Source organism: Pocillopora damicornis, chromosome 6 (genome assembly GCF_964200805.1).
Source record: "Pocillopora damicornis chromosome 6, jaPocDami1.2, whole genome shotgun sequence".
Lineage (NCBI taxonomy): Eukaryota > Metazoa > Cnidaria > Anthozoa > Scleractinia > Pocilloporidae > Pocillopora > Pocillopora damicornis.
The window spans coordinates 21,361,029-21,387,398 of NC_142675.1; the positions used below are offsets into that span (position 1 = coordinate 21,361,029).

Sequence of the window (26,370 nt, forward strand, 5' to 3'; positions counted from 1 at the left end):
ACAGTTCATATTTGGCTATTTCCTTTATTCATTTCTGATTGTTTTCTTTGACAGATCATTTCAATCGAGAGTATATATCCGTGTTTATAGGTAAGAATACATAAAGAAGGTTTGCTTCATAAAGCTACAACTAATTCTGAGATTAAAGCATCAGAAAGTAACAGCTGAAGTTGGCATGGTGACGCAATGGGTGACGTCGTCATCAACATCAGAATGCCGTGAGTTTGTTTCGTTATAAATGAAAGATGACGTCAAAATGTGGAAGGAACATCAGTGACAAACTTGACTGCGCCTTGTTGTTACAATTTTTGTTTCTACAAACATTTTGACGCTATTTGCGAGTTCTTACCGAACAGACACGTGGCAACACCTATTTGTCAAGTAGCAATCTATAGTCTGCTTAGCAAGTTCTCACTCTGGCGTCTGAGAAAAGAAGGGGGAGGGGATGGATAGATGGAAAGAACATTTTTTCAGTACCCCTCCTCCCCTCCCCCTTTTATAGTGAGCTTTCTCAGGTCATACATGGATTGAAAGAGTTTACTGCACCAAAATGTATCCCATAGCTTTTATGTATCTGTCACCATTATCTGGGCCAACTGCTGCTACGTTTCCACACGTAGTGGAGTTATCAGGACGTCCTCCGGTGCCAAACCCAATTCTGGAGTCACAACTGTGGCAAAGGTTTACCTGGTTAGCAATATAACCAATTCTTGCTTTAGAACCAACCCTCACGGTACCCACAGCATTGAAGCCCTCCTTGTTACAGCCCAGTTGCAAAGAGCCCTCCGCACCAATTAACTTCTTCCACTCGTTACGACCCAGTGAAGTAGCGCGGTATGTCCCATTAGCAATCAGTGAGTGCAGAGAGTTGGCTTGCTTGTTAAAGACAATAAACCTGAGCTGTCCACTTATCTTCATACCGAGACAGATCTTGGAGAAAGATGTGTTCCAATAGGTCGGTAACTTGGTCTCTTGTGAGTCAAACCCAGTCCTCCCGCCTGGGATGTTGTATTGGTTTTTATCACTCCAGTAGTGAGAGTCATAGTGAAACGTTGCCTATAGAGAATTAAGAGGATTTAATTTATCCTTAAACATACACAACACGATGCATCATCAAAGGCAGGACCTTCATGAAATCAATAATACTGTTAACGTAAATACCCTACTTGTAGGCGGGTTAATTAGCAATTCGTCGCGCTTTTAGATATTAGGGTATCGTCGTACTTATGCCAGACGAATTTCCGTAAGCGGGACCGCGAGAGAAATATGGACGAGTTGCTAAGAGATTCTCTCGTAGTTTCGATGCTTCTGAAAATGTCTTTCTCGCGCCTTATCACCTGCAAGAAAACGCCGCCAAGAATATTCCTCCAAATGAGGCTTACCTGCCTGCCGTCAATCTTCATTACAGGCGTCCATCCTCCACCTCCGCATCCAAAATTCCCCATCTGACAGAGAACTGTGATTGGTTTAGAGTCAAGGTATAATGGAACCAGTTGACTAGCGTTTGACCTGTTTGACGCGAAAAGAAATCCATTCGTGATCATATTTGTTTGCGGCAAAAAATTTCCTCTCGACTTCGAAACTATTCGATAATTTTGTATCTTTTTTATGCTCTATAGGGTAATAATTTGGTATCACTTACTTGAGAAGGTTGTAAGCTTCTTTGCAGGACCCAATAACTAAATATAAAGAGAAAAAAACAAAAGTCAGGTGTTTAAGATATTTAGGCTTTATCACAGTCCAGCAGGGGACACAAAAGTAGAGTCGTTGTACATTCTTGTATCAAGCTATGAACAAAATCTTTGAGCAATAAGAGATAATAAACATCACTTTGGTACCGGTTATAATTTACTACCGATGGAGGGGGGGTCAGAGGATTTTGGTTGAGTTACGATAAAATTAACCAGATCGCTCCCCCCCCCCTCAGTTAAGGCTCCGTAAAATTCTTACGATCCCCACTCGTTAGCTGTTTTAAAATTGACAGCCAATTTCTACAGTCCCCCCCCCCTTTAAACTCTTTCGGCGACAACTGTTCCCCCCTCCTTTCCCCCTGAAAATCATGTCCCCCCCCCCTTTAAACTCTTTCGGCGACAACTGCTTCCCCCTCCTTTCCCCCTGAAAATCATGTGATCCTCTAAAATTCTCCACTTCCCCCCCCCCCCCCCCCACTCCTTCGTGGTAAATGATGAATGATAATTGATCCCTTAGGAGAGGTAAAAATTAAAAATAAATATTTAGTTCCCCACCTCAGACCTTTTGATTTCGCACTCAGATGATTAATTAACTTGAGCACCAAGAGATTCAACATCTTTATGCATTGCATTAAATGTTTTTTAGTTATCTATTTTCGCTAGCTATTTTTATAAAGTCTTCGAGCTGCAAGGTAAAGCAGAAAAATTTATCGCAGTCACTTGAGAATTTTAGTATTTAACACCATACTAAACTATTCACCTTTTTCACAATATTCTCCTTTGAAGCCTTCTGTACAGCGGCATCTAAATGAGCCATCTCTATAGTTTGTGACACATGTAGCTTCGTGTTGACAAGGTGACGAAGAGCAAGGTGACTGTAGACAAATAAAGTAGGAAAATAGTTCATTTTGAAAGGCAGCTGTAAATCTGTAAATGTTTGGTAAATAGGGAGTACATTAATCCGCCTATCGCGGCGCGCTATTTCGTCGATCCGGTACGGATTTGTTTCAATATAAATTTTTATGGTATAGACATACCTCATCTGATAGCATCGGTGTTTTTTTTATTTTTATCAGTTAAGATTTTGGATTAGTTTTCTGCCTTTGCCGGTATTTGAGAAAGTGGATTTATGAGATTAAAATATATTGCTAAGCCGTTGGGATCTATAAGTCAGGAAAGCTTTTCTAACTGTTTCGAACGTTTGCAGAAAATGAAGAAGTCTATCGATAAAACATTTTAAAACACAAATTGACTACAGGCTGACCAAATACTGACGATTTAAACAACGATTCCATTCTTCAAATAAACAGAATCTGGTATCTTGACTAAAGGCTGACCAAATACTGACGATTTAAACAACGATTCCATTCTTTAAACAAACAGAATCTGGTATCTTGACTAAAATTTTCAATTGAGTCACATGTATTTTCTTAGTCTGCCGACGTGCCTGGGAAACAAAGGAGGTAAGTAAGTAAGATAGTGCGCGGCACGAGAAAGTGTTTGCATGCTTTACAACATGCCATGGAAATACGGTTGTCACCACAATGAATACGACGACAGACCCACACCATTTGCAGTGGCTTTAACCTGACTGCCTTCTCTTTACGATCTTGACGAGGCTGTCAAACTTTTAACACGTTTATTTGTCAAAATTAAGAAATGTTTCCTACCTCAATGGCGAAATGATGCGAACTTTTATTCCCTTTATACTCTGTGGAGTTTCTGAACTTATCAGATGACAACAATTCGCACCAAAGTTTTCCATGGGCTCCTTTGAAGGCGGCCAGGTTCACAGAAAAACAGAACGGATTGCTGAGACATTCTAACGTGCAGTCAAACACATCAGACACTGCCGCTGTTCCAACAAGCGGGACATTCAAGTATTGAAACTCGTGTTTAATGAATGTACGTCTCAGCAAGGTTCTTGTGGAGGAGGCGCGGTTGCCCTCGCGATACACAGGGTTTGATTCTGTAACAGGAAAGAAGAACAGTTCAGTAATAAAAGGACATGATGGCACCACTCACAGGAAGGAGTGGCGAGGAAGGGACTGGCTGGTTAGAAGAGAGGATAAAGTTAGCTATAGAACACTACCCCTGTTATGAGTAATTGTTGTTAATATAATCTTCCAGAAATTTCCAGACGGCTGAGTCATGCTGACTTGCATACCGTAGAGCTTTCCGGAAAACTTTATCAAGTCACGTATTTATTAGGTAATACTTCTAAAATATATAGTTTTTAAGTAAGCTTTTAGAATTTTCCAGAACACTTTGTGAATATATGTAAAGACTCACTTATGTAATAGTAGTAGCGGTAAGTGTTATCGTCGGAGCGACGACTGTTTTTGATAGCTATACCGAGAGAGAGTTACTGTGGAAGATTGCCCGTTCAAGGGGACTTTGGAGACAGCACTGAGATTGCATCAGGGGTGAGCTGGGATATAAACCGTGGTAGTATTGTAAGTATTGTATCACTTTTAGGAGTCACTCCTCGCTAAGAACATTACTCGCCGTTTAATATAGTAGTTGAGTTTGTGCAATTGAAGCGTTTTTCTGTCAGTAAGATTATACCATAACATGCACCCCCCTTCCCCATATCATTCAAAAGAATTGATGTTTATCATAGCTATGGGACCCCCCCCCTCCCCCCTCCACTTCTCTCCCGGCTCTTTCAATAATTCCGGGGTGACCCCTGCCTCTTTGTGACTAAAACGAAATTTGTATTCCTGCTGTATTAGGATGTTGTGGAGTACAGCGAATAGGTCACTGAGAATGGTGGAAAGCAATAGATATAAACAAAATTCAGGGATATTTTGAAGTATCGATAGCTAATTTTAAGCTGATCCATGCGTTTTTCTCTCGCTTTGTTTTCGGGACAGCGCTCAGTTCTATGCCAGAATTGTTGTCATGGTTATCAGCTGATTAACCATTTACAAGTTGTGTTGGACACTGTTTCGCTGTCCTTTTTTCCACAACACAATCATTGACAGTCTCTTTGCTTATTCTTAAACCCACACAAATGAAAATGTTGGCTTACTTGATTCAAAATTACAGTCAAACCTGATGCGGCTCCGTAAGTCCCGAATTTGTTTCCCCGTGATTTTCACCTCAGTTAAGCGGTCACCTTTATGAAGCGGTCGCAATCACCTTTGAGTGAGTCTGAACGGCCTCTTTGTATTATCTTCCACCTGTATTGAGCGGTCACTTAAAGCGGAACTACTTGAATAAAACGAAGAATTATCCTTCAAGAAAAATTTGATCCCTATTTTCCTTTCGAAATCAACGTCAGTAGTACTTTTGAGCGAGGTTTTGTACAAGAAGTTGTCAATTATGGCATAAAGTGGCGCTTTTTTATCGTTGCCTAAATTAACCTTAGTCTTTAGAACCTTTTTAAGCGGTCAGCCCTGCATTCCCCGTGGGTGACCACTTAATACAAGTTTAACTGTAGTTCGTCTTTAAAACATCGAGTTATTTTAAGTGTTTTACACGATATTTAGCCCTCTATTTACGGAGAGATATGTGAGGTTTGATTAGAGGCCTAAAAATGCTATTAGATCATACGAAACCAAGGTAAACAGTCGTTAATAAAGAATTCTAACTTCTCCATGAATTTTTTTCTAGTTGGATGCAAATTTTGTCAGTTCCCTCGTGTTTATTTGGCAGCCATCGATTCCAAATACCTGAAAAGTTGGAAAATCTTGCGACACTGTTACTAGGGTACCTGTTTTAATTTCAGAATTCATAAATTTTTCCAATTGGAAGCAAAACAGATATTATTTTGTCAATAGCTTGTAGCTGTCTTAACATCTTGGGCCCCTTGACTTTCACCAAATTTAATTAACAATTTTCCTCCACTGCTGCCCCAAACTTTGTTTGTGCTCAGCCCCAGAGGCCGTCGGTCAAGCTGGGGAAAAATAGACGATATTTCGCAAGATAAAGAAGGATAACATGTGAAAAATTCAGCTCGGTGAAAAAAAAAACCGTTTTGTGGAACACTTAAAACGATCATATCGCAGATAGATTTTTCGCAGCCATTTCAACCAGCCATTTCGATTTTAATTTATTCAATATTTGTTCAGGAAGATCATAAACATAAATTCGTATTGTTTTACCTTCTCAGTTATCAATATCTGCCGTGTCATTTATTATAGATATACGCGCATTGAAAGTGACGTAAATACATTTATTCACTGAGGTGACATTTCAAACAAAATTTTGCATATAAAGTCACAAACCTTTAAATTATAAACATTTCTGGCTCTTCGGTGCTGTAATGTTATCATTCGTTTCTGTTTCTCAGTAATAATTATCTAACTATAACATATTGCTTTCGAACTTTCCTTCGGAAAAAGGAAGAACATCAATCAATGATCTGATAGGCATAGGAAGCGAATGTTTCTGCGAACCCAAATTTTAGAACTCTTTGATAAACTATTTTGAGTAAAAGCTTAGCAAGATCGAAAGCCTGTAGTGAACCTCCGAAATTTTATCCAGGTTTAAAGGAAGGTAGATGCTTTTTTGCCTACATTTAGAATTTAACTTGAAGTTGAAGAAGGGCTTTTTCAATCAATGACTTAGCTTAGTCTTGAAAAACATCTTTAATGTAGAGTGATGGAGTGTTGCTTGCATTTAATCAAGTTGAAGTGTTGAACACTACAGGGCTACAGATCGACTTCAACTGCGCAACTTTCATGAATTAAATTTTACAACAGCAGATATATATGAAAGGAAGTTAATTATAAACATTGAGATTATGCCATTCAATAGTGTCCTAAGATATCAGGTTTAAAGAAAATTGTCGAAACTAGTTTCTAAAGGGCATTCAACCCCCATCACCACTGGTCAAGAGAAAATATAACAAAAAACGAAGACTGATGGAAGTCAGGGAACATTGGACTTAAATCCAGATTCTGGGTTGAATTAATATAAATAAATGAATACTACCAACATCAATGTTCTAACACTAAAAACAATAAACGATACGATGCAAACGTATCTTACAAACCTTGTGAAAAGGCGGGATCTGGAATTAGAGCAGAGAGTTCAAATAGAAGGGGATAAAGAAGACCAAAAAACATGTTGAGAGGAGATCTCGTCGCTGATGTGAGATATTTAGCCTGGCCTCTGATGCAACTGACTTATGAACAACTGGAATGTTGACTACAACCAATAGAATTTGAGTAATTCCAGCTGCTCCTAATTTGCTGACGTACAAACCAGCACTTTCATTTGTTTTTGCAACAAAACATGTCACAGTGCCATGGTTGAGTTTTATAAGAGCGGAGGGGAAAGCGAGACAAAAACGGGGTTTGAACTTGTTTTAGTTATAAAATAATCCCATGACCGGATTTCCGCTTTACTCTTCCCTTAACTCCAAAAAGGGAACATTTTCTAAATAGTATCTGATGAACTGATTGCACAATGAGCATTTACTTACATCTAAGCTTGCCAGCAACACTCAGTCGTTTGGGTTTTGTTTCTAAGGGTAACCTGAATCGTCTAGATAACATTCTCTGTTTTAAAATAACATTTCTCCGCTGTGATGTTTTAGCGTTAAAACAATTAATATCGTTTATTTCCTATCTTCCTTTATCTTCGTCGCTTATTCTCCTGGAAAATTAATAATACTGAGATTTAGATCTTTTTGGTCGTCACTAGGAGTGCGAAGAAAGAGTTACTAATAATAATAAAGGAAGTGTACGTTGATAAGTTCAGTTTCCCGTTGACAAATTTGCGACCGCAGTGTTAGTGGGAAAATAATTTCGAATATAACAATGCCAGTTTTGGAGGAAGGGAAGTTACTATTCAAGGAAAGACTTGCCAACGAAAAATCAATTGATAGTACAGATGATGGAAAATCAGAAGGTTTTCGTGAAATTCTGCGCTATGACAAAAGAAACAGAAATGCCAAACGTGCGTTATGGACAAGTATTAAGTGTTTAAAACCTAGACATATCATTAAAGATTTATACCAAAAAAACCTCTTAGAGAGAGTTTTTTGGTATATATTTTTAATAGGTTGTGAAAATGGGTTCCTATTTACGCGTTAACTCAACAATTTACAGAGCGAACTTCGAAGTAAACGTACCGTGTCCGTGAATATACAATGTCGTTACCACCTTAAACTTTTTAATCATCTATTGCATTTCCACAACACAAAATTTAGGATATCTAATAAACGCGAGTGCGTTTTGTGATTCATGAGCACGATTGATGTCTTTGACAAGAGTGTCTTGAGGAACTGGATGAGTATCGATTTCAATTTAATCAATTTCTGTTGTGTCAATTACTTCGTATATAACCATCTTGAATAACGTCAATCGAATCCGTAGGGGCATCTTCAAAATTTATGAATAAACTCCAGCTTCTCCCGTATCCCAAATATGTTCAATATTTATGTTCGGTAATTTCATTTAATCTTCTTCTTTTCGTCAGGATTGATTCTCTAGTGCTTTTTGAATTCTTTAATACTATCCTTGGTAAAAATCTTTTGGGAAGTTTCTGTTGCAACTGGTTCTAATGAAAGCATTGCAAAATTGAAAGCATGTAGCAAAAAAGGAAAAAGCCTCAAATTCCGCCTTGGTGTTATTAAATAAAGCTGGCCGCTACTTTGATTGTATTTGACATTGATATATTTATTTTCAATTGATTGGGGATCGTGTGGTATTCACAGAAAGAAGATTCTCGACCTCATTGGAGCTTTTGTGGTATGGTTCAAGAATTGAATTTCCCGACAAGAGGTTTATTTAACAAACAGAGAAGCCTTGACTGTGCTCTGTTCTGTTGTAAAACACGCAGGAAGTGGCTAGAGCACGAAAGAAGTGTAGGGAGAAACACGAGACGTGTTGAGTACTGTAGCCGCTTCTTAGGTGCTTTACAACAGAACAGAGCATTGTCAAGGCTTCTCTATTTGTTTTATAATAAAGAATCCGTTAAATTCCCCAAGCAAACTCCCAAACATTACTTTCAATTTTCAAAACAAACTTTATTTCCAAGGCGAACAACTGTGTCTCAGCATGCTCAGTCAAAATCCTTGTTAGAATGGTTTAAATAATCTGATTGGCTGTACTAGACTAAAGCTGTCAAAAATGTCAAACCATCAAAGTTCACATTCTGTAATAGTTTAAAAACTTGAATAGCTCGGCAGGTCGAATTTAACACTTCTGCCTGAAGTTTTTAGTCACTAATACAAAATTTATGTAAGTGAAATGTTCAGTAAAACTCAGCAGAATTGTGGCTCATAAAAACATGCTAGTTTTTTCACATGACAAGTAGAAAACAAATAGTTCAAGGCGAGTGTTTCATGTATGAACGACATACGAATTTACCGGAACATAAAGATCGCTGGGGATGACAGCGCCGTGACACTCGCCTGCAGTGACTGATGTGGTCTTCTACTCAACGTATCGGAAAGGAAATCAGAGCAAGCTCTTATTTTTTCACTCGAAGGGCGGCCGATGTACTTCCTGAGGCTTGCTTCACCGCGATGACCGAAGATCGCCATGAATATAAAAATATATAAATAAATAAATGACAATTTATATAGCGCCCTATCCAAAAGCTCTAAGGCGCTTCACAATCAAAGTAAAAATAAAAATAATAATCAAACGTAATCATTCATAAAAATAACGCTTAAAAAGATAAGTTTTAAGATTACGCTTAAAAGCGTTAAGATCTACTCTACATTTTATGGTTTCAGGAATGTCATTCCACAGAAGTTAGGTACAGAGACAGAAAAGGCGCGATCGCCATAAGATCTCAACTTGGAGCGAGGAATCACTAACAAGTTCCTACTCGATGATCGTCAAGACATAGTAGGCTTATAAGTTTCTAACAAGTCACTGATATAACTAGGGCATAAATTATTTAAAGCTTTAAAAGCAAAAATACGATTTTAAAAATAATCCTCTGCTCTACGGGGAGCCAGTGCAGTTCCCTCAGTAAAGGAGTAACGTGATCATGCTTGCGACCACATAAGTTCAGCCGTGCCGCACAGTTCTGGGCTAATTTCAGTCTATGAACTAAATGTTTCGGAAGACCATATAACAGAGAGTTACAGTTGTCTAACCTGCATGTGACGAAGGCGTGCACTAACGCCTTAGTACTACTAACTGACAAAAACTTTCTTATCCGAGAAATATTCCGGATGTGAAAAAATGCAGATTTACAAATAGCAGAAACTTGACGTTCCATATCTAACTTATTGTCAAAGATTACACCTATGTTCCTGGCAGAGTGCGAAGGCTGTATAACAGATCCATCAATCGCTGTAAAAGAAGGAAGCTGAGAAGCAGATAAATTGCCCGATCCGATGACCAAAAGCTCAGTCTTACCACCGTTTAATTTAAGCTTGTTCAATGACATCCAAGTTCCAATATCTTGTAGGCAGGCTTCGATTCTTGTAGTAGTAACTGATGAAACCGAGTCGAGCGAAAAATAAATCTGACAGTCATCTGCATAGAAATGAAAGTTCATATTATGTCTTCTTATAATGTCGCCGAGAGGAGACGTATACAATAAGTGACGGGACTTGGTCAATTCAATTATTTTATTGATGCAGTACTGAGCCGGTTTTTAAGAGCGATGGTCAGGAAATATCGACCAAAATCTTAATTTCGTGACAAGAGTTGAAAAATCGCTTTCTTTCGCTTTTTGTCCATAAATAGCTTTTAGGTGGATAAGATACCTGATGTGGATTGTTCCCGCCAAAAGCCTTTTATTTTTTAGAAAAATTAGAATATCGGTTTTTGTGGTCGGAGTCACAAAATTGGCTAATCATTTACGTGAAATTTGCATACATCAACTTGCCTCTCGTTCGCAAACAAAGTCGCACGGAGAAATTTGGACACTTTAATTCAACAGAATCACTGTTCTTCTTTTACTAGAAGATTCTTTTAGAGCAAAAGCGACACTCACCGAGCAGAAATTATTCAAAAATGAGGAATAGGTTTTATGGATAACAAAAACTCCGTTTTGTTATTGATTTTCGACGGCAATATTGCACATGTGGTATAACTCCAAATTGACTTCATTCTAGTTAAATCCCACATTTAGACATACATCTAAAACATACCTGGGAATTAGCTTGGGTTATTGAATGAAATCTCTATAGGGCGGTATCGAAGTTAAGGAATTTTCATGGTGGGTCAGCGGTAATTGTGTAAACACTTCCAGTTTCGAGATCCATGAAAGTGGATATTTGATCCCCAAATACTCATTTTTCTTAATCCTTGTAGGTTTTACAGTTGCAAAGTTGCGTTTTTACTTAAAGAGTGAGATAGAAAAGCCAAACTGGGTGAATTTTAGCCATTTTGAAACGCTAAACTCTATCGACCGGAGACTCCGCGTGACGAATTGTTTCGTGACTAAACGTGATATTGGGGAGTCGACCAGTCACGGAATCACAATATTAACACTGCATTTCTTGACGGCGTATGAGAACAGTGTAAGGTATAATTGAATGAGTAAAACAGCAAGTTTTGGAAAATATGGCTCTCAAAACTCGGTTGCCATGGTAACGTCAATGCTAACGACTTAGCTTACCATCGCGGGCTACGTGGTCTTTAACTTGTTGCCACTGCTTCAAGTTCTCAGATTTTGGTGAGAATAAAAATACAAAATCCGCTGAATAAATTTAAACTGTGTGCAGACGCAAGGGCGACATAAAATGCACTGGGTATTAAACCTCTTCATTATCTGCGGAACTCAGGAAAAACTGACGTAGAAAGCACAAAATAAGCATATGGCATTGTTTTCTTGGATACCAGCACACAGTTTGAGGTCTACGAAATCGGTTAATTTGTGCTCTCTATCCTTATTCGTTACATTTTAAGGAAAGGCAGCAAGGAAACGGGGCCCACTCATGCAGACTTTGTGATGATAAGGTCCTTATCCATTTTTTTTTTTTTTATCTTTTTTGCCCCGCGGGCCTTGTTTGGTGCCACTGTTAATAACACTATTTCCATTGAGTGCCAGTTCAGAACTTACAGAAGTCTCAATGGCCTCAGTTTCCTCGTAAGAAAGGTTCTTGGTCTCCGGAAGCTTTGTGGGCAGCTCCCCTATTTTCTGCATGTCAAGATTAACCCGGCAGTTGCGACAAATACCTGTTGAGTGAATCGATGGAAAATACAGGTTTTTGCTGATACGATTTAATCACTATTCTGAACAACTACGGTCTTAATTTACACAAGTAAGGGAACCTGTTTTAAAAAACTTAAATGATAGATTTTCCTGCCCTTTCATATACTTCAACTCTTCAATTCCCTACCCTTTGATATACCTGAAGCCTGATAAAGGTACCCTTTAGGGGCTGAGTCTCCCTGTAACTATCTATAGGCCATCGGGGAATCTGCTTTAAAAAGCTGTAATTTTAGGAGTCCGGTGAAGGCTTCTAAACTTTCCTTTTTGCTGCTACAATCACTAATATAAAATGTTAGAATAATGAAAGGAAAAGAAACACGTAAATAAACAAAGGCTATTGAATTTGCGACCGTCACGGCTACTTAATTATTGAAAAAGTCAAAATAAAAAAAAAAGAAAAGTGCTTACAAAGTGCTTTAATTGAAGTGTCAGATTGGACCGCCATTTTAGAGCTGGTGTGTTTGGTTGAAAAAGATGAAAAATGATGTATACATACGTGAACCAACTGGCATAAAAATTCCCAGTTCTTCCATATCAAATAACAAGCACTTTTGCCAAGTCCTCTTTCTGCCTTTGCGTTTTTTTGGGCTTGTCCGCCGTGCTTCGAGATTGGCGGAGGAACTCGGCACAGATTCGATCCTCGACGCCACCCAATACCGAGGGATGAGCAGTGCCGGGGACAAATTGTTAATTCCGAAAGGTCTAACTCCGAAGAAAAGGATGTAGATACTCTTCCCAAAATAAGTTCGATTTCGGTTTCTACGTCAGTTATTGACAAGGAAGACTTATGACCCGCGATGTCTCTTTTGCAGTTCAGAAATGGAATAAGCTCAGTTGATCTGCTCCTATCTCCGGGGTCATAAGAGCAAGAACCGCCGACTAAGGAGCTAAAAGAGTACTTAACGTCCGTGATGACACAAAACTGGCAAAATAAATTCACTCCAACTTCGCTAATTAAATTTTCCCTCTTTGCATTTAATTGACTAATTCAATTTACCACGGCTAGTAAACTGCTTCGAGCTTTAGCCAACTCTGTCATTTCTTCAACAAATAATAAAAATGAATCCTCACAATTGAAGAAAATATCAATTTAAAAAGCATCTATGATTTTTTTCTTTCTGTTCCGATTCTTCTGAAACCAAAGGAAGCGAAAAAAACAAGTATAAAAGTTAAACAGGTTAGCCGAGAGCTAATCAAATTACATCCTGATATTTATCAGGGAAAACATCTTACTCTGAAAAGGAAAACTTTCACCTTAACAATGATAAAAAATAACCCCTCTTCGGCCGATTGCCTTTTTTTCAATAAAAAAGGACGAAAAGCTCACACCAGAATCGTTTTCAGTACGCTTTCGTGTATATTCCGGCCTGCTGTGTAAAAACTCCGCTTGACGTTACGGTCACGCAACAAGAATTGTTTACTCAGTCGTTGTAAAAAAATTGAATGAATTACTGTCATTTCAAAACCTTCGTGTGAGGCGCTGTAAAGGAAACCCGTGCTGATTCTAACATATTATAGAGGACAACCTTAAATCCCTCTAATGACATAGTTAAAAGGAAAATCTGAATTATACCACAAAGTGAAAAAAAACATTTGAATTAAGGAGGTATTTGCGGATTTTTCACGTTTGAAAATACAGTACTTTCCTGCGCGTTGTTTGCTATTAATGAACAACAATAAAGATAAGTCATATAGTTTCTGGGATAGTACGGCACTCACTCTATCAAAATTCGGTGTCATGATCCTTTGAATCGTTTTTTCCTTGAAGACCAAAAGTCAGTTTAAAATATCAATTTCACATTTGCTTGCGGGACCTTTCGGGATCGTCGCGGGTCAAATTCGTTTTTCTCAGTTTTCTCAGAATTAAAGCGCTCCGGAAGAAAAAGAAATACATTAAATTTCTTCTATTCTTAGTAGCTTTTTATAGTCAGAAAATAAGCGAAATTCATTTTTCAACTCTTGCCACTCAATGGTCGATATTTCCTGACCGTCGCTCTTAAATAAAAAGCGGAACCGGAAACGCTTTTACATCTCATTTTGTATGCAAAACAGAAAGACTTTGACGTCATGTGTCAAAAACTCAGTCAAGCGTATTAAAAGGAAGACAACTTTCATTCAAGAAATTCGAGAAGTCCTCAATAACTCAGAAAAATAGTGAAGCGTTAAAGTTCAATTCTGGCTTTCTCTGGAGAAGAAATTGAAGGTGTAGCCTGTGTAATTCTGCGATGGAACAGGAGTAGCACAACTGAAGGTTTCTATGTGGTACTGAGACCGCAATGCAAAACGTAGTGGAAATCCTGAAAATTCTGCTGGCTGAAAATCAGGATTGGAGCCCTTGGCCTGATGCATTTGGCCTTGTTGTTGGACTTGATAAATAGGAACCAGAGGTGTTCGTTTATGTTGGACTGCAATCTCTTGATTTGAGGCATCATTTGCAGTATTTTGGCGGGAGACTTCGTTTGACACTTGATTTTCGTTTGACACTTCTTTATATCCACTGATAATGTGAGAAAGTTCTTTCTTGTGATTCTCTTCTATTTCATCGTAGTCGTCTAACGAAGATTCACGTGCATAGCCTGTTATTTCACAAATGACATTGTGCGGTTGACCAGACTTCTTCAGTTTTGATACCAATGTTTTCCTCATGCTGTAGTTCGTCACCTTCTTATTCTTCTTGAGACAGGAGGTCATGGATTTTATTAAATTGCCGATGGTGTTTTGTTCCATTCGAACTTTGGTGTACCAAACATCTGCTGATTTAGGACGATTTATTATGCTTAGATAGAGTGGCCATGTGTTCTTCATTCCTTCGGGTCGCTTGGACAACCAAAGCTTGAGTATCCGCACTGGATCGCTTTTTCCGCCATCGGTGCTGAACATCGCTTGTGGTTTTGTTCTTCGCCTAATGGTGAGACCACCGCTCCGTGTTTTAGTGGGACCTTCCCGGAACTCAACAACTTCAGTTCCATCTTCTCGCTGTCTTATAATTACGTCTTCCACGTATGCATCGTCGTGTTCTTGGCGACCACGAAATCCCAGTTGTTCCGTCAAATTTTTGAAGCTGACATTGGTCAAGACCTTTCCATTGAAATCATCCAACTGACCTTTTCCCACAGGGCTGACCCTTCTTCAGATGTGACTGGCTGGGCATTGTTGGATCTCTTTCCCTTTCCTTGTTAACGCAGGGAAATTGTTTTTGTATTGAGGATTTCTTATGGATTTCTTGTGAGGAGTGAAACTCCCTCGATCGCACGATGCTCAATGGATAGTTCTTCTCCTTTAGATACCTTTCAATGGCACTGTGCATGATTTTAAGGGATTCTGGCTCGTAATCATCTCCGTCCTTTTTTTTTTTTCACTTCGGCGTAAAACTTACTCGAGACCTTGTCAAGTTCTTCAGGCGCCATTGTTTCGATGGAGACATATTCAAGATGGCGACATTGACACCAGCTTCTGAAAACATTCATCCATTGTTTTGTGGAGGGGACGTATTTTTATTCGAAGCGACAGACTTAAGCCCATGTATTTCATCGCTTGAAATGACAGGAAATCTTGAAATATCCAACTTTTGTGGTGGCTTTTGATTTTCTTCGTTTGTTGCTGACTTGGTGGACTCGGGCTCGCGCGGATTTTGAGCTTGAGAAGGTAGAAAATCGTCAAAATATTCACCAAAATGTACACGAAAAGTGGGAAAGTCCCTGGAATGTTGGTCTTCAGCCTGAAGGATCTCATCGTCATCATTAAAATACTGGAAGAAATTAAATTCATCCATTTTTTTGGGGGGGGATAGGAGTTTGGAAACAAAAGTTGCAAAATTTGCCACATGATACTCTTTGTCTTTCATTTTACTGCAATTTGATCGGTTACTTTAAACAAGCCTTGAAATCTGATTGGTTGTTTTGTTTTAAGTGTAGCTTTCACGTGAATAAATCGTACCAATTAGAGCCAATCAGATTACAGGGACCACCAGTGATTTCAAAATGGATGTAATAAATATAATTACCGTACAATTTTACCAAAAAGAAAACCCTTACTGATAAGTCGTCATTGTTACATAGCGACTACTCAGAGGTACAATTGAAAACCCTTAGATGTAAGTTACCAATCTTAGACCACTGGATGCAACGAAAGTGTTCACGATCGACATCAACATCTGTGCGCAGACCCCTCGATGTAAGATTTTACCATCGGCATAAATATTAGGACATGGGTTTAACATGGATGTGACATTGTAAGGTCAATATCAATATCTGAGCACAGGGTACGCAATAGATGTAAAATTTACGATCAACACAGAAGTCAACATCTGGTCACAGACTTGTTGTGTAAGACACGTGGACACGTAAGACACTGATATAAACCCCTGAGTATGAGAACCCCTGAATGTGGGACCCCTGATCATAAGACCCCTGATGAAGTAGGGGGTAGACGCGTGAGCGCTTGGTCGAGGATATACGGTATTCAATATTTGTAACCTTTTTCCAGAGCAGACATCATATTATTTAGGGTATCTGATGGACTCTTGTCAGTTTGACACAGTGAACTTTCAATTCTAAGATTACTCCACTACATTGTAACTTTTTCAATTGCAAAAATTTTACATAATCATGAACTTTAATTAGAAATCTTAATTCTAGTTGTATTGTGTCACTGTTGTGTTTCTAATATAGTGTCTCGGCGCCCTTCTTTTTTATTCCTTCTTATTCAAATATTCTTTTGCCTACTACTTATTTGTTTTTCATTTGTTTTTTACCAATTGTTATCAAACTCTCGTGTGCACGTTTTTTAGCTGTTATGGAGAAATTGCAGTCAAATGAAACTCTTGTGTTGGGGGTATTTTTTGTACAGATCTGGTGTTAGGTATATTAAAAGTCTCTACAACTAATTGTATCCTTGCATTAAGAGACTGGTTCGCAAATCTTAATAATTAGTAATAATTAGTGATAATTATTATTAGCAATCAATAGATCACACTATCAATTTACAGGCTTAATAACTCATGTGGGATGTTGGGGGAGGAAGAGAAGTTTGTAAATCATGAGCTGAGGGTGACTGATGCAATAAACGATTGGTTTTTGACCAATCAGGACGTTCGTGGTACAGTCAAACCTGTATCAAGCCCACGGGAAATGACGGGGTGACCGCTTGATACAGGTTCCACAGATTAGGGATATTATATAAAACGGTAAATACCCCTCGTAATTGACTACTCAGTGTACAAAACCTCGCTCGAAAATATCACTTACTTTAGTTTTGGGAGAGAAACATGGATTAAAAAATTACTTGAAAAATCATTCTTAGTTTTATTTGAATGGCCTCGCTTTCAGTGACCGTTCAATACAGGTGGATAGCAATAAAAATAGGCCATTGAGACTAGATATAGGTTAGCTGCGACCACTTAATAAAGATGACCGCTTAATAGAGGTGAAAATTGCAGTGTTTAAGGAGAAAGAAATTCGGGACTTTGACTAGTGACCGCTCGATGCAGGGTGACCACTAAATACGGGTTCTACGGTATCTCAGGTATCTTATAAAGTTGAATGAATACAAGTACAACTTATTGTATAAAGGTTGTCAAAGAAATATGCAGAAAGAAAAACGGAAAAAGCTCAATATGATTTGATCAGCATATAAATTTCCTTCTTAGGAATTGAACAGTTATGAAACATTTGTTTTGAAGTGTTAGTAAGTTTGAAGTACTTGTTCTCTCCTATCTTTTGACTTATTTTTCACACATGCGCAGTATCCGACATGAATACTTAGAATTTGGATTTCTCCAAACAGTTCCTCTTTGGCCTTTTCCTTTATTCATATCTGCTTCTTTTTCTTTGTCAAAACCATTTCAATTGAGAGTGTATATTCTTGTCTATAAGTACGTGTATATAAAAGATGCTTGTAAATCTATGTAAAGCTATAACTTATTCTGAGCTCTAAAATAATAATAATCATAAAAGAAAACATCAGAAAGTAACGGCTGAAGTTGGCATCAAGGGGTAACCTCAGCTTGAAGGAATATTGCCCATTTTTTGTTAATTTTACAATTTTAAAAAAGTTTACTGCACCAAAATATATCCCACAGCTTTGATGTCTCTGTCGCCATTATCTGGGGAGAGAGATGCTGCGTTTCCACACGTACTGGAGTTATCAGGATGTCCTCCGGTACCAAACCCAATTCGGGAATTACAAGAGCCACAATTGTTTTGCTGGTTAGCAATATAACCAATTCTCGCTTTAGAATTATACCTCGAGGTACCCACAGCATTGAAGCCTTCCTTGTTACAGTTCAGTTGCAAAGAGCTCTCCGCGCCAATCAACTTCTTCCACTCGTTACGACCCAGGGAAGTAGCGCGGTATGTCCCATTAGCAATCAAAGAGTGCAGAGAGTTGGCTTGCTTGTTAAAGACAATAAACCTGAGCTGTCCACTTATCTTCATACCGAGACAGATCTTGGAGAAAGGTGTGTTCCAATAGGTTGGTAACTTGGTCTCTTGTGAGTCAAACCCAGTCCTTCCACCAAGGATGTTGTATTGGTTTTTATCACTCCAGTAGTGAGACTCATAGTGAAACGTTGTCTAAAAGGAATTAAGAGGATTTAATTTATCCTTAAACATAACTAACAAGATGCATTACCAAAGGCAGGACCCTCATGAAATCAGAAACACAGTTAGTGTAAAAGCCATCAATCTATGCCCTACTTGCAGGCGAATTAATTAGCAATTTGTCGCGTTTTTAGATATTAGGGTATTGTAGCACTCATGCCAAAGGAATTTCCGCAAGCAGAGGCCGCGCGAAGAATATGGGCGAGTTGCTAAGAGATTTTATCGTAGATTTAACGCTTCTGAAAATGTCTTGCTCGCACTTCATCGCCGCAAGAAAACCCCGCTAAGAATATTCCGCCAAATGAGGCTTACCTTATTGCCGTCAGTCTTCATTACAGGCGTCCATCCTCCATCTCCGCATCCAAAATCCCCCATCTGACAGAGGACTGTGATTGGTTTAGAGTCAAGGTCTAATGGAATCAGTTCACTGGCGTTTGACCTATTTGATACGAAAAGAAATCCATTCGTGATCATATTTGTTTGCCGCAAAACATTTTATCTCGACGTCGAAACTATTCGATAATTTTGTCTTTTTTATGCTCGAAAAGATAATCATTAGGTATCACCTACTTGAAAAGGTTGTAAGCTTCCTTGCAGGACCCAATACCTAAATGTAAAGAAAAAAAAATCAAAAGTGAGGTGTTTAAGATATTTAGGCTCCATCACAGTTCAGTAGGGGACACAAAAGTAGAGTCGTTGTACATTCTTGTATCAAGCTATCAGCAAAATCTTTTGAGCAATAAGAGATGATAAATATTACTTTGGTACCAGTTATAATTTACTGCCGCGTTGAGGGGGGGAGGGGTCAGAGGATTTTGGTTGTGTCACGATAAAATTAACCTGATACTTCCCCCTCAGTTAAGGCTCTGTAATATTCTTACGATCCCCACTCATTAGCAGTCTTAAAATTGGCAGTGAATTTCTACAGTTTCCTAACCCCCCCCCCCCCCCACCTTTGTCGGCAACGACTGATTCCCCTTCCTTTCCCCCTGAAAATCATGTGATCCTCTAAAGTCCTCCACCCCCCTCCCCCGTGCTTAATGATAATTGGTCCCCGCGAAGAAGTAAAAATAATATTAAACATCCAGTTTCCTACCTCAGACCTTTTGATTTCGTAGTCAGATGCTTAATCAACTTGAGCATCGAGAGATTCAACATCTTTATACATTGCATTAAATGTTTTTTAGTTATATATTTTCGCTAGCTATTTTAGAACATTTTCGAGCAGCAAGGTTAAGTAGAAAATTTATAGCAGTCACTTGAGAATTGTAATATTTAATGTTGTTGGATGTATATCACAAAACCATGCCAAACTATTCACCTTTTTCGCAATATTCTCCTTTGAAGCCTTTTGCACAGCGGCATCCGAATGAGTCATCTCTATAGTTTGTGACGCAGGTAGCTTCGTGTTGACAAGGTGACGAAGAGCAAGGTGACTGTAGAGAGACAAAGTAGGAAAATGGTTCATGTATTTTGAAACGCAGCTGTAAATCTGTAAATATGTGATGAATAGGGGGTACATGAATCCGCCAATCCGCGCTATTCCGTCAATCCGGTCCGGGATTATTTAGCACGAGAAACTGTTTGCATGCTTTACAACATGCCATAGAAACACGGTTGTCACCACAATGAATACGACAACAGACCGACACCATTTGCAGTGGCTTTAATTAACCTGACTGCCTTCTCTCTACGATCTTGACAAAGCTGTCAAACTGTTAACCCGTTTATTTGTCAAAATTAAGAAATGCTTCCTACCTCAATGACAAAATGATGCGAACTTTTAACTCAACATGCCATAGAAATACGGTTGTCACCACAATGAATACGATAACAGAACGACACCATTTGCAGTGGCTTTAACCTGACGGCCTTCTCTTTACGATCTTAACAAAGCTGTCAAAATTTTAATGCGTTTATTTGTCAAAATTTTAACGCGTTTATTTGTCAAAATTAAGAGTGTTTCCTACCTCAATGGCAAAATGATGCCAACTTTTATTCCCTTTATACTCTGTGGAGTTTCTGAACTTATCAGATGACAGCAATTCGCACCAAAGTTTTCCATGGGCTATTTTGAAGGCGGCCAGGTTTACAGAAAAACACAACGAATTGCTGAGACATCCTAACGTGCAGTCAAACACATCAGACACTGCCACTCTTCCAACAAGCGGCACATTCAAGTGATGAAACTCGTGTTTAATGAAAGTACGTCTCAGAAAGGTTCTTGTGGAGGAGGCACGGTTGCCCTCGCGATACACAGGGCTTGATTCTGTAACAGGAAAGAAGAGCAGTCCAGTAATAAAAGGACATGATAAACTGGCCTAAAGAACACTACCCCCAGGGATATTTTGAAGTATCATGAGCTAATTTTAAGCTGATCCATGCGTTTTACTCTCGCTTTGTTTTCGGTACAGTGCTCAGTTCTATGCCAGAATTGTTGTCATGGTTATCAGCTGATTGACCATTTACAATTTGTGTTGGACGTTGTTTCACTGTCCTTTTTTCCACAGCACAATCATCGAAAATCTCTTTGCTTATTCTTAAACTCACGCAAATGAAAATGTTGGCTTTCTTGATTCAGAATTGCAGTCAAACCTGCTTTATGCGGCTCCGTATTGAGCAGTCAACCTGTCCCAAATTTGTTTCCCCGTGATTTTCAACTCAGTTAAGCGGTCACCTGTATGAAGCGGTCGCAATCACCTTTGAGTGAACCTGAACGGCCTCTTTGTATTATCTTCCACCTGTATTGAGCGGTCACTTAAAGCGGAACTACTTGAATAAATCGAAGAATTATCCTTCAAGAAAAATTTGATCCATATTTTCCTTTCGAAATCAACGTCAGTAGTACTTTTGAGCGAGGTTTTGTACAAAAAGTTGTCAATTATGGCATAAAGTGGCGCTTTTTTATCGTTGCCTAAATTGACCTTGGTCTTTAGAACCTTTTTAAGCGGTCAGCCCTGCATTCCCCGTGGGTGACCACTTAATACAAGTTTAACTGTAGCTCGTCATAAAAAAAAAACAAACATGCGAGTTATTTTAAGTGTTTTACACGATATTTAGCCCTCTATTTACGGAAAGATATGTGACGTTTAATTAGAGGCCTAAAAATGCTATTAGATCATACGAAACCAAGGTAAACAGTCTTTAATAAAGAATTCTAACTTGTCCATGAATTTTTTTCTAGTTGGAGGCAAATTTTGTCAGTTCCCTCGTGTTTATTTGGCAGCCATCGATTCCAAATACCTGAAAGGTTGGAAAATCTTGCGACACTGTTACTATGGTACCTATTTTAATTTCATAATTCATAAATTTTGCCAATTGGAAGCAAGACAGTGATTATTTTCAATAGCTTTTAGCTGTCTTAACATCTTGGGCCCCTTGACTTTCGCCAAATTTAAGTAACAATTTTCCTCCACTGTTGTCCCCAAACTTTGTTTGGTGCTCAGCCTTGGAGGCGCTCGGTCAAGTTGGGTAAAATCAGGCGATATTTCGCAAGATAAAGAAGAATAACATATGAAAAATTCAGCTCGGTGAAAAAAAAAACCGTTTTGTGGAACACTTAAAATGAATATATAGCAGCCATTTCAATAAGCCATTTCGATTTTAATTTATTCAATATTTGTTCAGGGAGCTCATAAACGTTTTTTTCATAGAAATTTGTATTGTCCTACCTTCTCAGTTATCAACATCTGCCGTGTCATTTATTATAGATATACGTGCATTCTGAGAGACTTAAATGCATTTATTCATTGAGGCAACATTTTAGAATAGCATTTTGCAAATATAGTCACAAACCTTCAAATTGTAAACATTTCTAGATTTTCGGTGTTGTTGTTATCATTAGTTCTCTTCCTCAAGATTAATTATCTAACAATAACATATTGTTGTCGAACTTTCCTTCGGAAAAAGGAAGAAAATCCGTCAATGATCTGATAGGCATAAGATACGAATGTTTCTACGAACCAAATTTTGGAAGTCTTTGATAAACTATTTTGAGTAAAAGCTTGGCAAGGTCGAAAGCCTGTAGTTAACCTCTGCAATTTTATCCAGGTCTAAAGAAATGTTGCTGCTGTCTGGCAACATTTAGAATTTAACTTGAAGTTGAATAAAGGCTTTCTCAATCAATGACTTAGGTTAGTCTTGAAAAACATTTTTTAATGTGGAGTGATGGAGTGCTATTTGCATTTAACCAAGTTGAAGGGCTGGACGTTACAGGGCAACAGATCGACTTCAACTATGTAACTTGCACGAATTAAATTTTACAACAGCAGGTATATATGAAAGGAAATTAATTAAACATCGAGATTATGCCGTTCAATAGCTTCCTAAGATATCAGGTTTAAAGAAAACTGTTAAAACAAGTTTCTAAAGAGCATTCAACTCCCATCACCACAAGTCAAAAGAAAATATAACCAAAAAAAACGAAGACTGATGGAACTCAGGGAACATCGGACTTATATCCAGATTCTGGGTTGAATTAATATAAATGAATAAATATTGCCAACATTAATGTTCTAACACTAAAAACAATAAAGGGATAAAATACAAACGCATCTAACAAACCTTTTGAAAAGGTTGGATCTGGAATTAGAGCAGAAAGTTCAAATAGGATGGGATAAAAAAGACCAGAAAACATGTTGCCGGAGAGGAGATCTCGTCGCTGATCCGGAGATATTTTGCCTTGCCCCTTATGCGACTTGTAATCAACTGAAATATTGACTACAACCAATATAATTTGAGCGATTCCAGCTGCCCCCAATTTGCTGACGTACAAACCAGCCCTTTCCTTTGTTTTTGCAACAAAAACATGTCTCAGTGCTATGGCTGAGTTTTATAAGGGCGGAGGGTAAAACGAGTCAAAAATGGGGTCTGAACTCGTTTTAGTTATAAAATGAACCCATGACTCAATTTCCGTTTTACTCTTCCCTTAGTTCCAAAAAGAAAACATTTTCTAAATAGTATCTGATGAACTGATCGCGCAATGAGCATTTATTTACATCTAAGCTTGCCAATAACATCCAGTCGTTTGGGTTTGTTTCTAAGGGCAGCCTAAATCGTCCAGATAAAATTCTATGTTTTAAAATTAGGATAAACTCACAATATCCAGCTTGTAAACGCAGGCCTCACGAGAAATGCTCAACTAAGGCTGAGTGCTTTGAAATAATGTTGTAGAATCACCCAAATCACAAGGCCTGAAAACCTTTTCATGTCACTAGTGTTGCAATCGCGGAAAACGTTGTATTAAACGAACGCCGCCGTATCAACTCGCTTACTTCTGGGATCTATATACCAACTCTGCGCACCGTCTGTCGAACATTTCTCCGCTGTGACATTTTAGCGTTAAAACAAACAAAATCGTTTATTCCCTATCTTCCTTTTCCTTTCGTCGCTTATTTTCCTGGAAAATTGATAATACTGCGAGTTAGATCTTTTAGTGGCCATTAGGAGTGCGAGGAAAGGGTTAATAACAATGATAAAGGAAGTGTAACCTGATAAGTTTTCCCATTGACAAGTTTGCGACGGCAGTATTAATGAAAAATAATTTCGAATACATCAAGGACAGTTTTGGAAGAAGGGAAGTTGCTATTTAAGGAAAAACTTGCCAATGAAAACTCAATTGACGGTAAGGATGACTTGGCAAGAAGGAAAATCAGAAGATTTTCGCGAAATTCTCCGCTATGACAAAAAATAACAGAAATACCATATGTGGGTTATGAACAAGTATTAACTGTTGAAAACCTATACATATCATTAAAGATTAATAACAAAAAAAAACTTTTAAAGAGAGTCTTTTGGTATAAATTTTTAATAAGTTGTGAAAATGGGTTCCTATTTACGTGTTAACTCAATAATTTATATAAAGGACTTCGAAATAAACGTACCAACGTATGATTAATTCTCAATAAAGTTTGGTTTTTCGCTACACTTCAGAGCACAAATTTCCTCGTAACGCTGATTTTAACCAATAGAATTTTAAAAATGATTGCAGCTGCTTCGAGTTTTCTGACGTGCAAACCAGTGCGGTCATTGTTCACTCAAACATGTCCATAGAAACAATTTTTCCTTGTATTCCTACCACTGAGAAAGTGAGGGAAGAGGTGGGCGCTTATTCAAAGGGGGGAGGGGACGCTTTTTTGACATTATGAAAGAGGGAGTAGGCACTTATTCGGGGAAGGGCACTTATTAGAGCGTGGGCGCTCAGTCGAGGATATACGGTATTCATTATTTGTAACCTTTATTCCGAGCAGACATCATCTTATTTTTAAGTCTGATGAACATTCAATTCTAAGATTACTCCACTATATTGTAATTCTTCTAATTGCAAAAATTTTACATAATTATGAATTTGAATCAGAAATCTTTATTCTAGTCGTATTGTCTTACTGTGGTGTTTCTAATATGGTGTCTCGGCGCCCCTCTTTTTAATTTATTTTTATTCAAATAATCTTTTGCCTAATGACTGTAAATATATGAAAAATCATATTTGTTCACTGCGGTGAAGAAACGAATATAAACGATTCTCGCAGCTATGAACACTACTGCACTAGTAGTTGAAATAAAACCTGAAAAAAAACTCAGGCCCGCACGGGATTTGAACCCATGACCTCTGCGACATCGGTGCAGCGCTCTATCAACTGAGCTAATGAGCCAACTGGGAGCTGGTTTATATGTTGGGTCCAAATAAATCATCCTGTGGTGAATAATGACTTACTTGTTTTTCATTTATTTTATACCTATTGTTATCAAATTATCATATGCACTTTTTTTAGCGGTTGTGGAGAAATTGCTGTATAATAAGGTTCTTGTGTCGGACGTATTTCTTTGTACAGATCAGGCCCCGGTTGTTCGAAGATCGGATAACGCTATCCACAGGATAAATCTCTATCCAGTGGAAAACGCTCTACGTTTTGCTATTTTATCCGCTGGATAGCGATTGATTAGTTGGAGAGCGTTATCCACCCTTTATACAACTAGGCCCTGGTGTTAGGTATAGTAAAAGTCTTTACAAGTGATTACATACTTGCATGAAGGACTAGTTCGCAAATCTTAATGATTAAAAATAATTAATAATAGTTATTATTAGTAATAATAATTAGTAATAATTAAACAATAGACCACACTTTCTATCAGTTTACTGGCTTAACTCACGTGGATTGTTGGAGGAGGAAGAGAGGTTTGTAAATCACGAGCTAAGGGTTGTCAAAGAAATATGCAAAAAACAAAACAGATAAAGCTCAATATGATTTGGTCAGCAAAGGCCTATTAGTGGTAGTGTTTAGCGAGTGCCTGAAAATGTTCTCGTGTTGCTATCCTGGCTTTACTTCTTTTTTAAGATTTAAACATCATAGCAGTTTTAGTAACCAGTCGACTGAATTTCCGTAAAACTGAGGGCTCACAAAGTTGTACAAATGGAACCCATGCGGGTAAAGTCCTTATTCAAGTCTCTTCCCGTCTTTGCACTCGCCGCATATAAGAAAAAAAGCAATTTAGAAGCCGAACTAAACAGCAAGCAATCTATCGTCTGCTTAGCAAGTTCTCACTTTGGCGTTTGAGGGGAGAAAGGAGAGGGATGGATAGATGGAAAAGGACTCTTCAGTACTCCACCTCCCCTCCCCCATTCTTCGTGAGTTTTCTAACGTAATACATGGATTGAAAGAGTTTACTGCACCAAAATATATCCCATAGCTTTGATATTTCTGTTACCGTTATCTGGGGAATAAGCTGCTGCGTTTCCACACGTATTGGAGTTATGAGGAGATTACTGAAATTTTGCACATCTATGTTATTCAGTGTCAATTGATTTTAATGAAGCATTTGAGTTCGTTTTTAAGAATGACTACCTTGATTTATTCAATTTTGAACCTGGGATATTGCATTTGTAGCCCTTTATGGCTTTACTCCACCTCAGTAATCAGTTCATGTACCATATGACTATAAATGGA

General features: G+C 38.2%; 3 protein-coding genes and 2 long non-coding RNA genes across 5 annotated transcripts in view; all 5 read right to left on the bottom strand.

Moving 5' to 3' along the window:
• LOC149044396 (uncharacterized) overlaps positions 1–26,053 on the bottom strand; it is a 91,909-nt gene extending 65,856 nt beyond the window's left edge. Inside the window, exon 1 of the long non-coding RNA XR_016188000.1 lies at positions 25,033–26,053. This is a non-coding gene — a long non-coding RNA (uncharacterized LOC149044396). The remainder of the gene's footprint in view (positions 1–25,032) is intronic.
• Positions 11–6,766, bottom strand: LOC149044404 (uncharacterized). Its single transcript, XM_089210737.1, has 6 exons — positions 6,694–6,766; positions 3,362–3,660; positions 2,452–2,566; positions 1,643–1,679; positions 1,383–1,509; positions 11–1,056 (listed from the first exon to the last, which is right to left on the bottom strand). The coding sequence occupies exons 1-6, from the start codon at positions 6,764–6,766 to the stop codon at positions 538–540; spliced, it is 1,170 nt and encodes a 389-aa protein (XP_089066863.1). The 3' UTR covers positions 11–537.
• On the bottom strand, positions 13,998–15,387 carry LOC149044405 (uncharacterized). The gene has a single exon (XM_089210011.1). The coding sequence runs from the start codon at positions 14,706–14,708 to the stop codon at positions 13,998–14,000; it is 711 nt and encodes a 236-aa protein (XP_089066137.1). The 5' UTR covers positions 14,709–15,387.
• On the bottom strand, positions 16,401–18,860 carry LOC149044406 (putative skeletal organic matrix protein 5). The gene is made up of 2 exons (XM_089209302.1): positions 18,740–18,860; positions 16,401–18,400 (listed from the first exon to the last, which is right to left on the bottom strand). Exons 1-2 carry the CDS (start codon positions 18,800–18,802, stop codon positions 17,882–17,884), a joined length of 582 nt encoding a protein of 193 aa, XP_089065428.1. The 5' UTR covers positions 18,803–18,860; the 3' UTR covers positions 16,401–17,881.
• Positions 19,727–23,884, bottom strand: LOC149044407 (uncharacterized). The gene is made up of 3 exons (XR_016187615.1): positions 22,991–23,884; positions 20,398–21,670; positions 19,727–19,863 (listed from the first exon to the last, which is right to left on the bottom strand). It is a non-coding gene; the product is annotated as an uncharacterized LOC149044407 (long non-coding RNA).
• Positions 26,054–26,370: the final 317 nt, after the last annotated feature.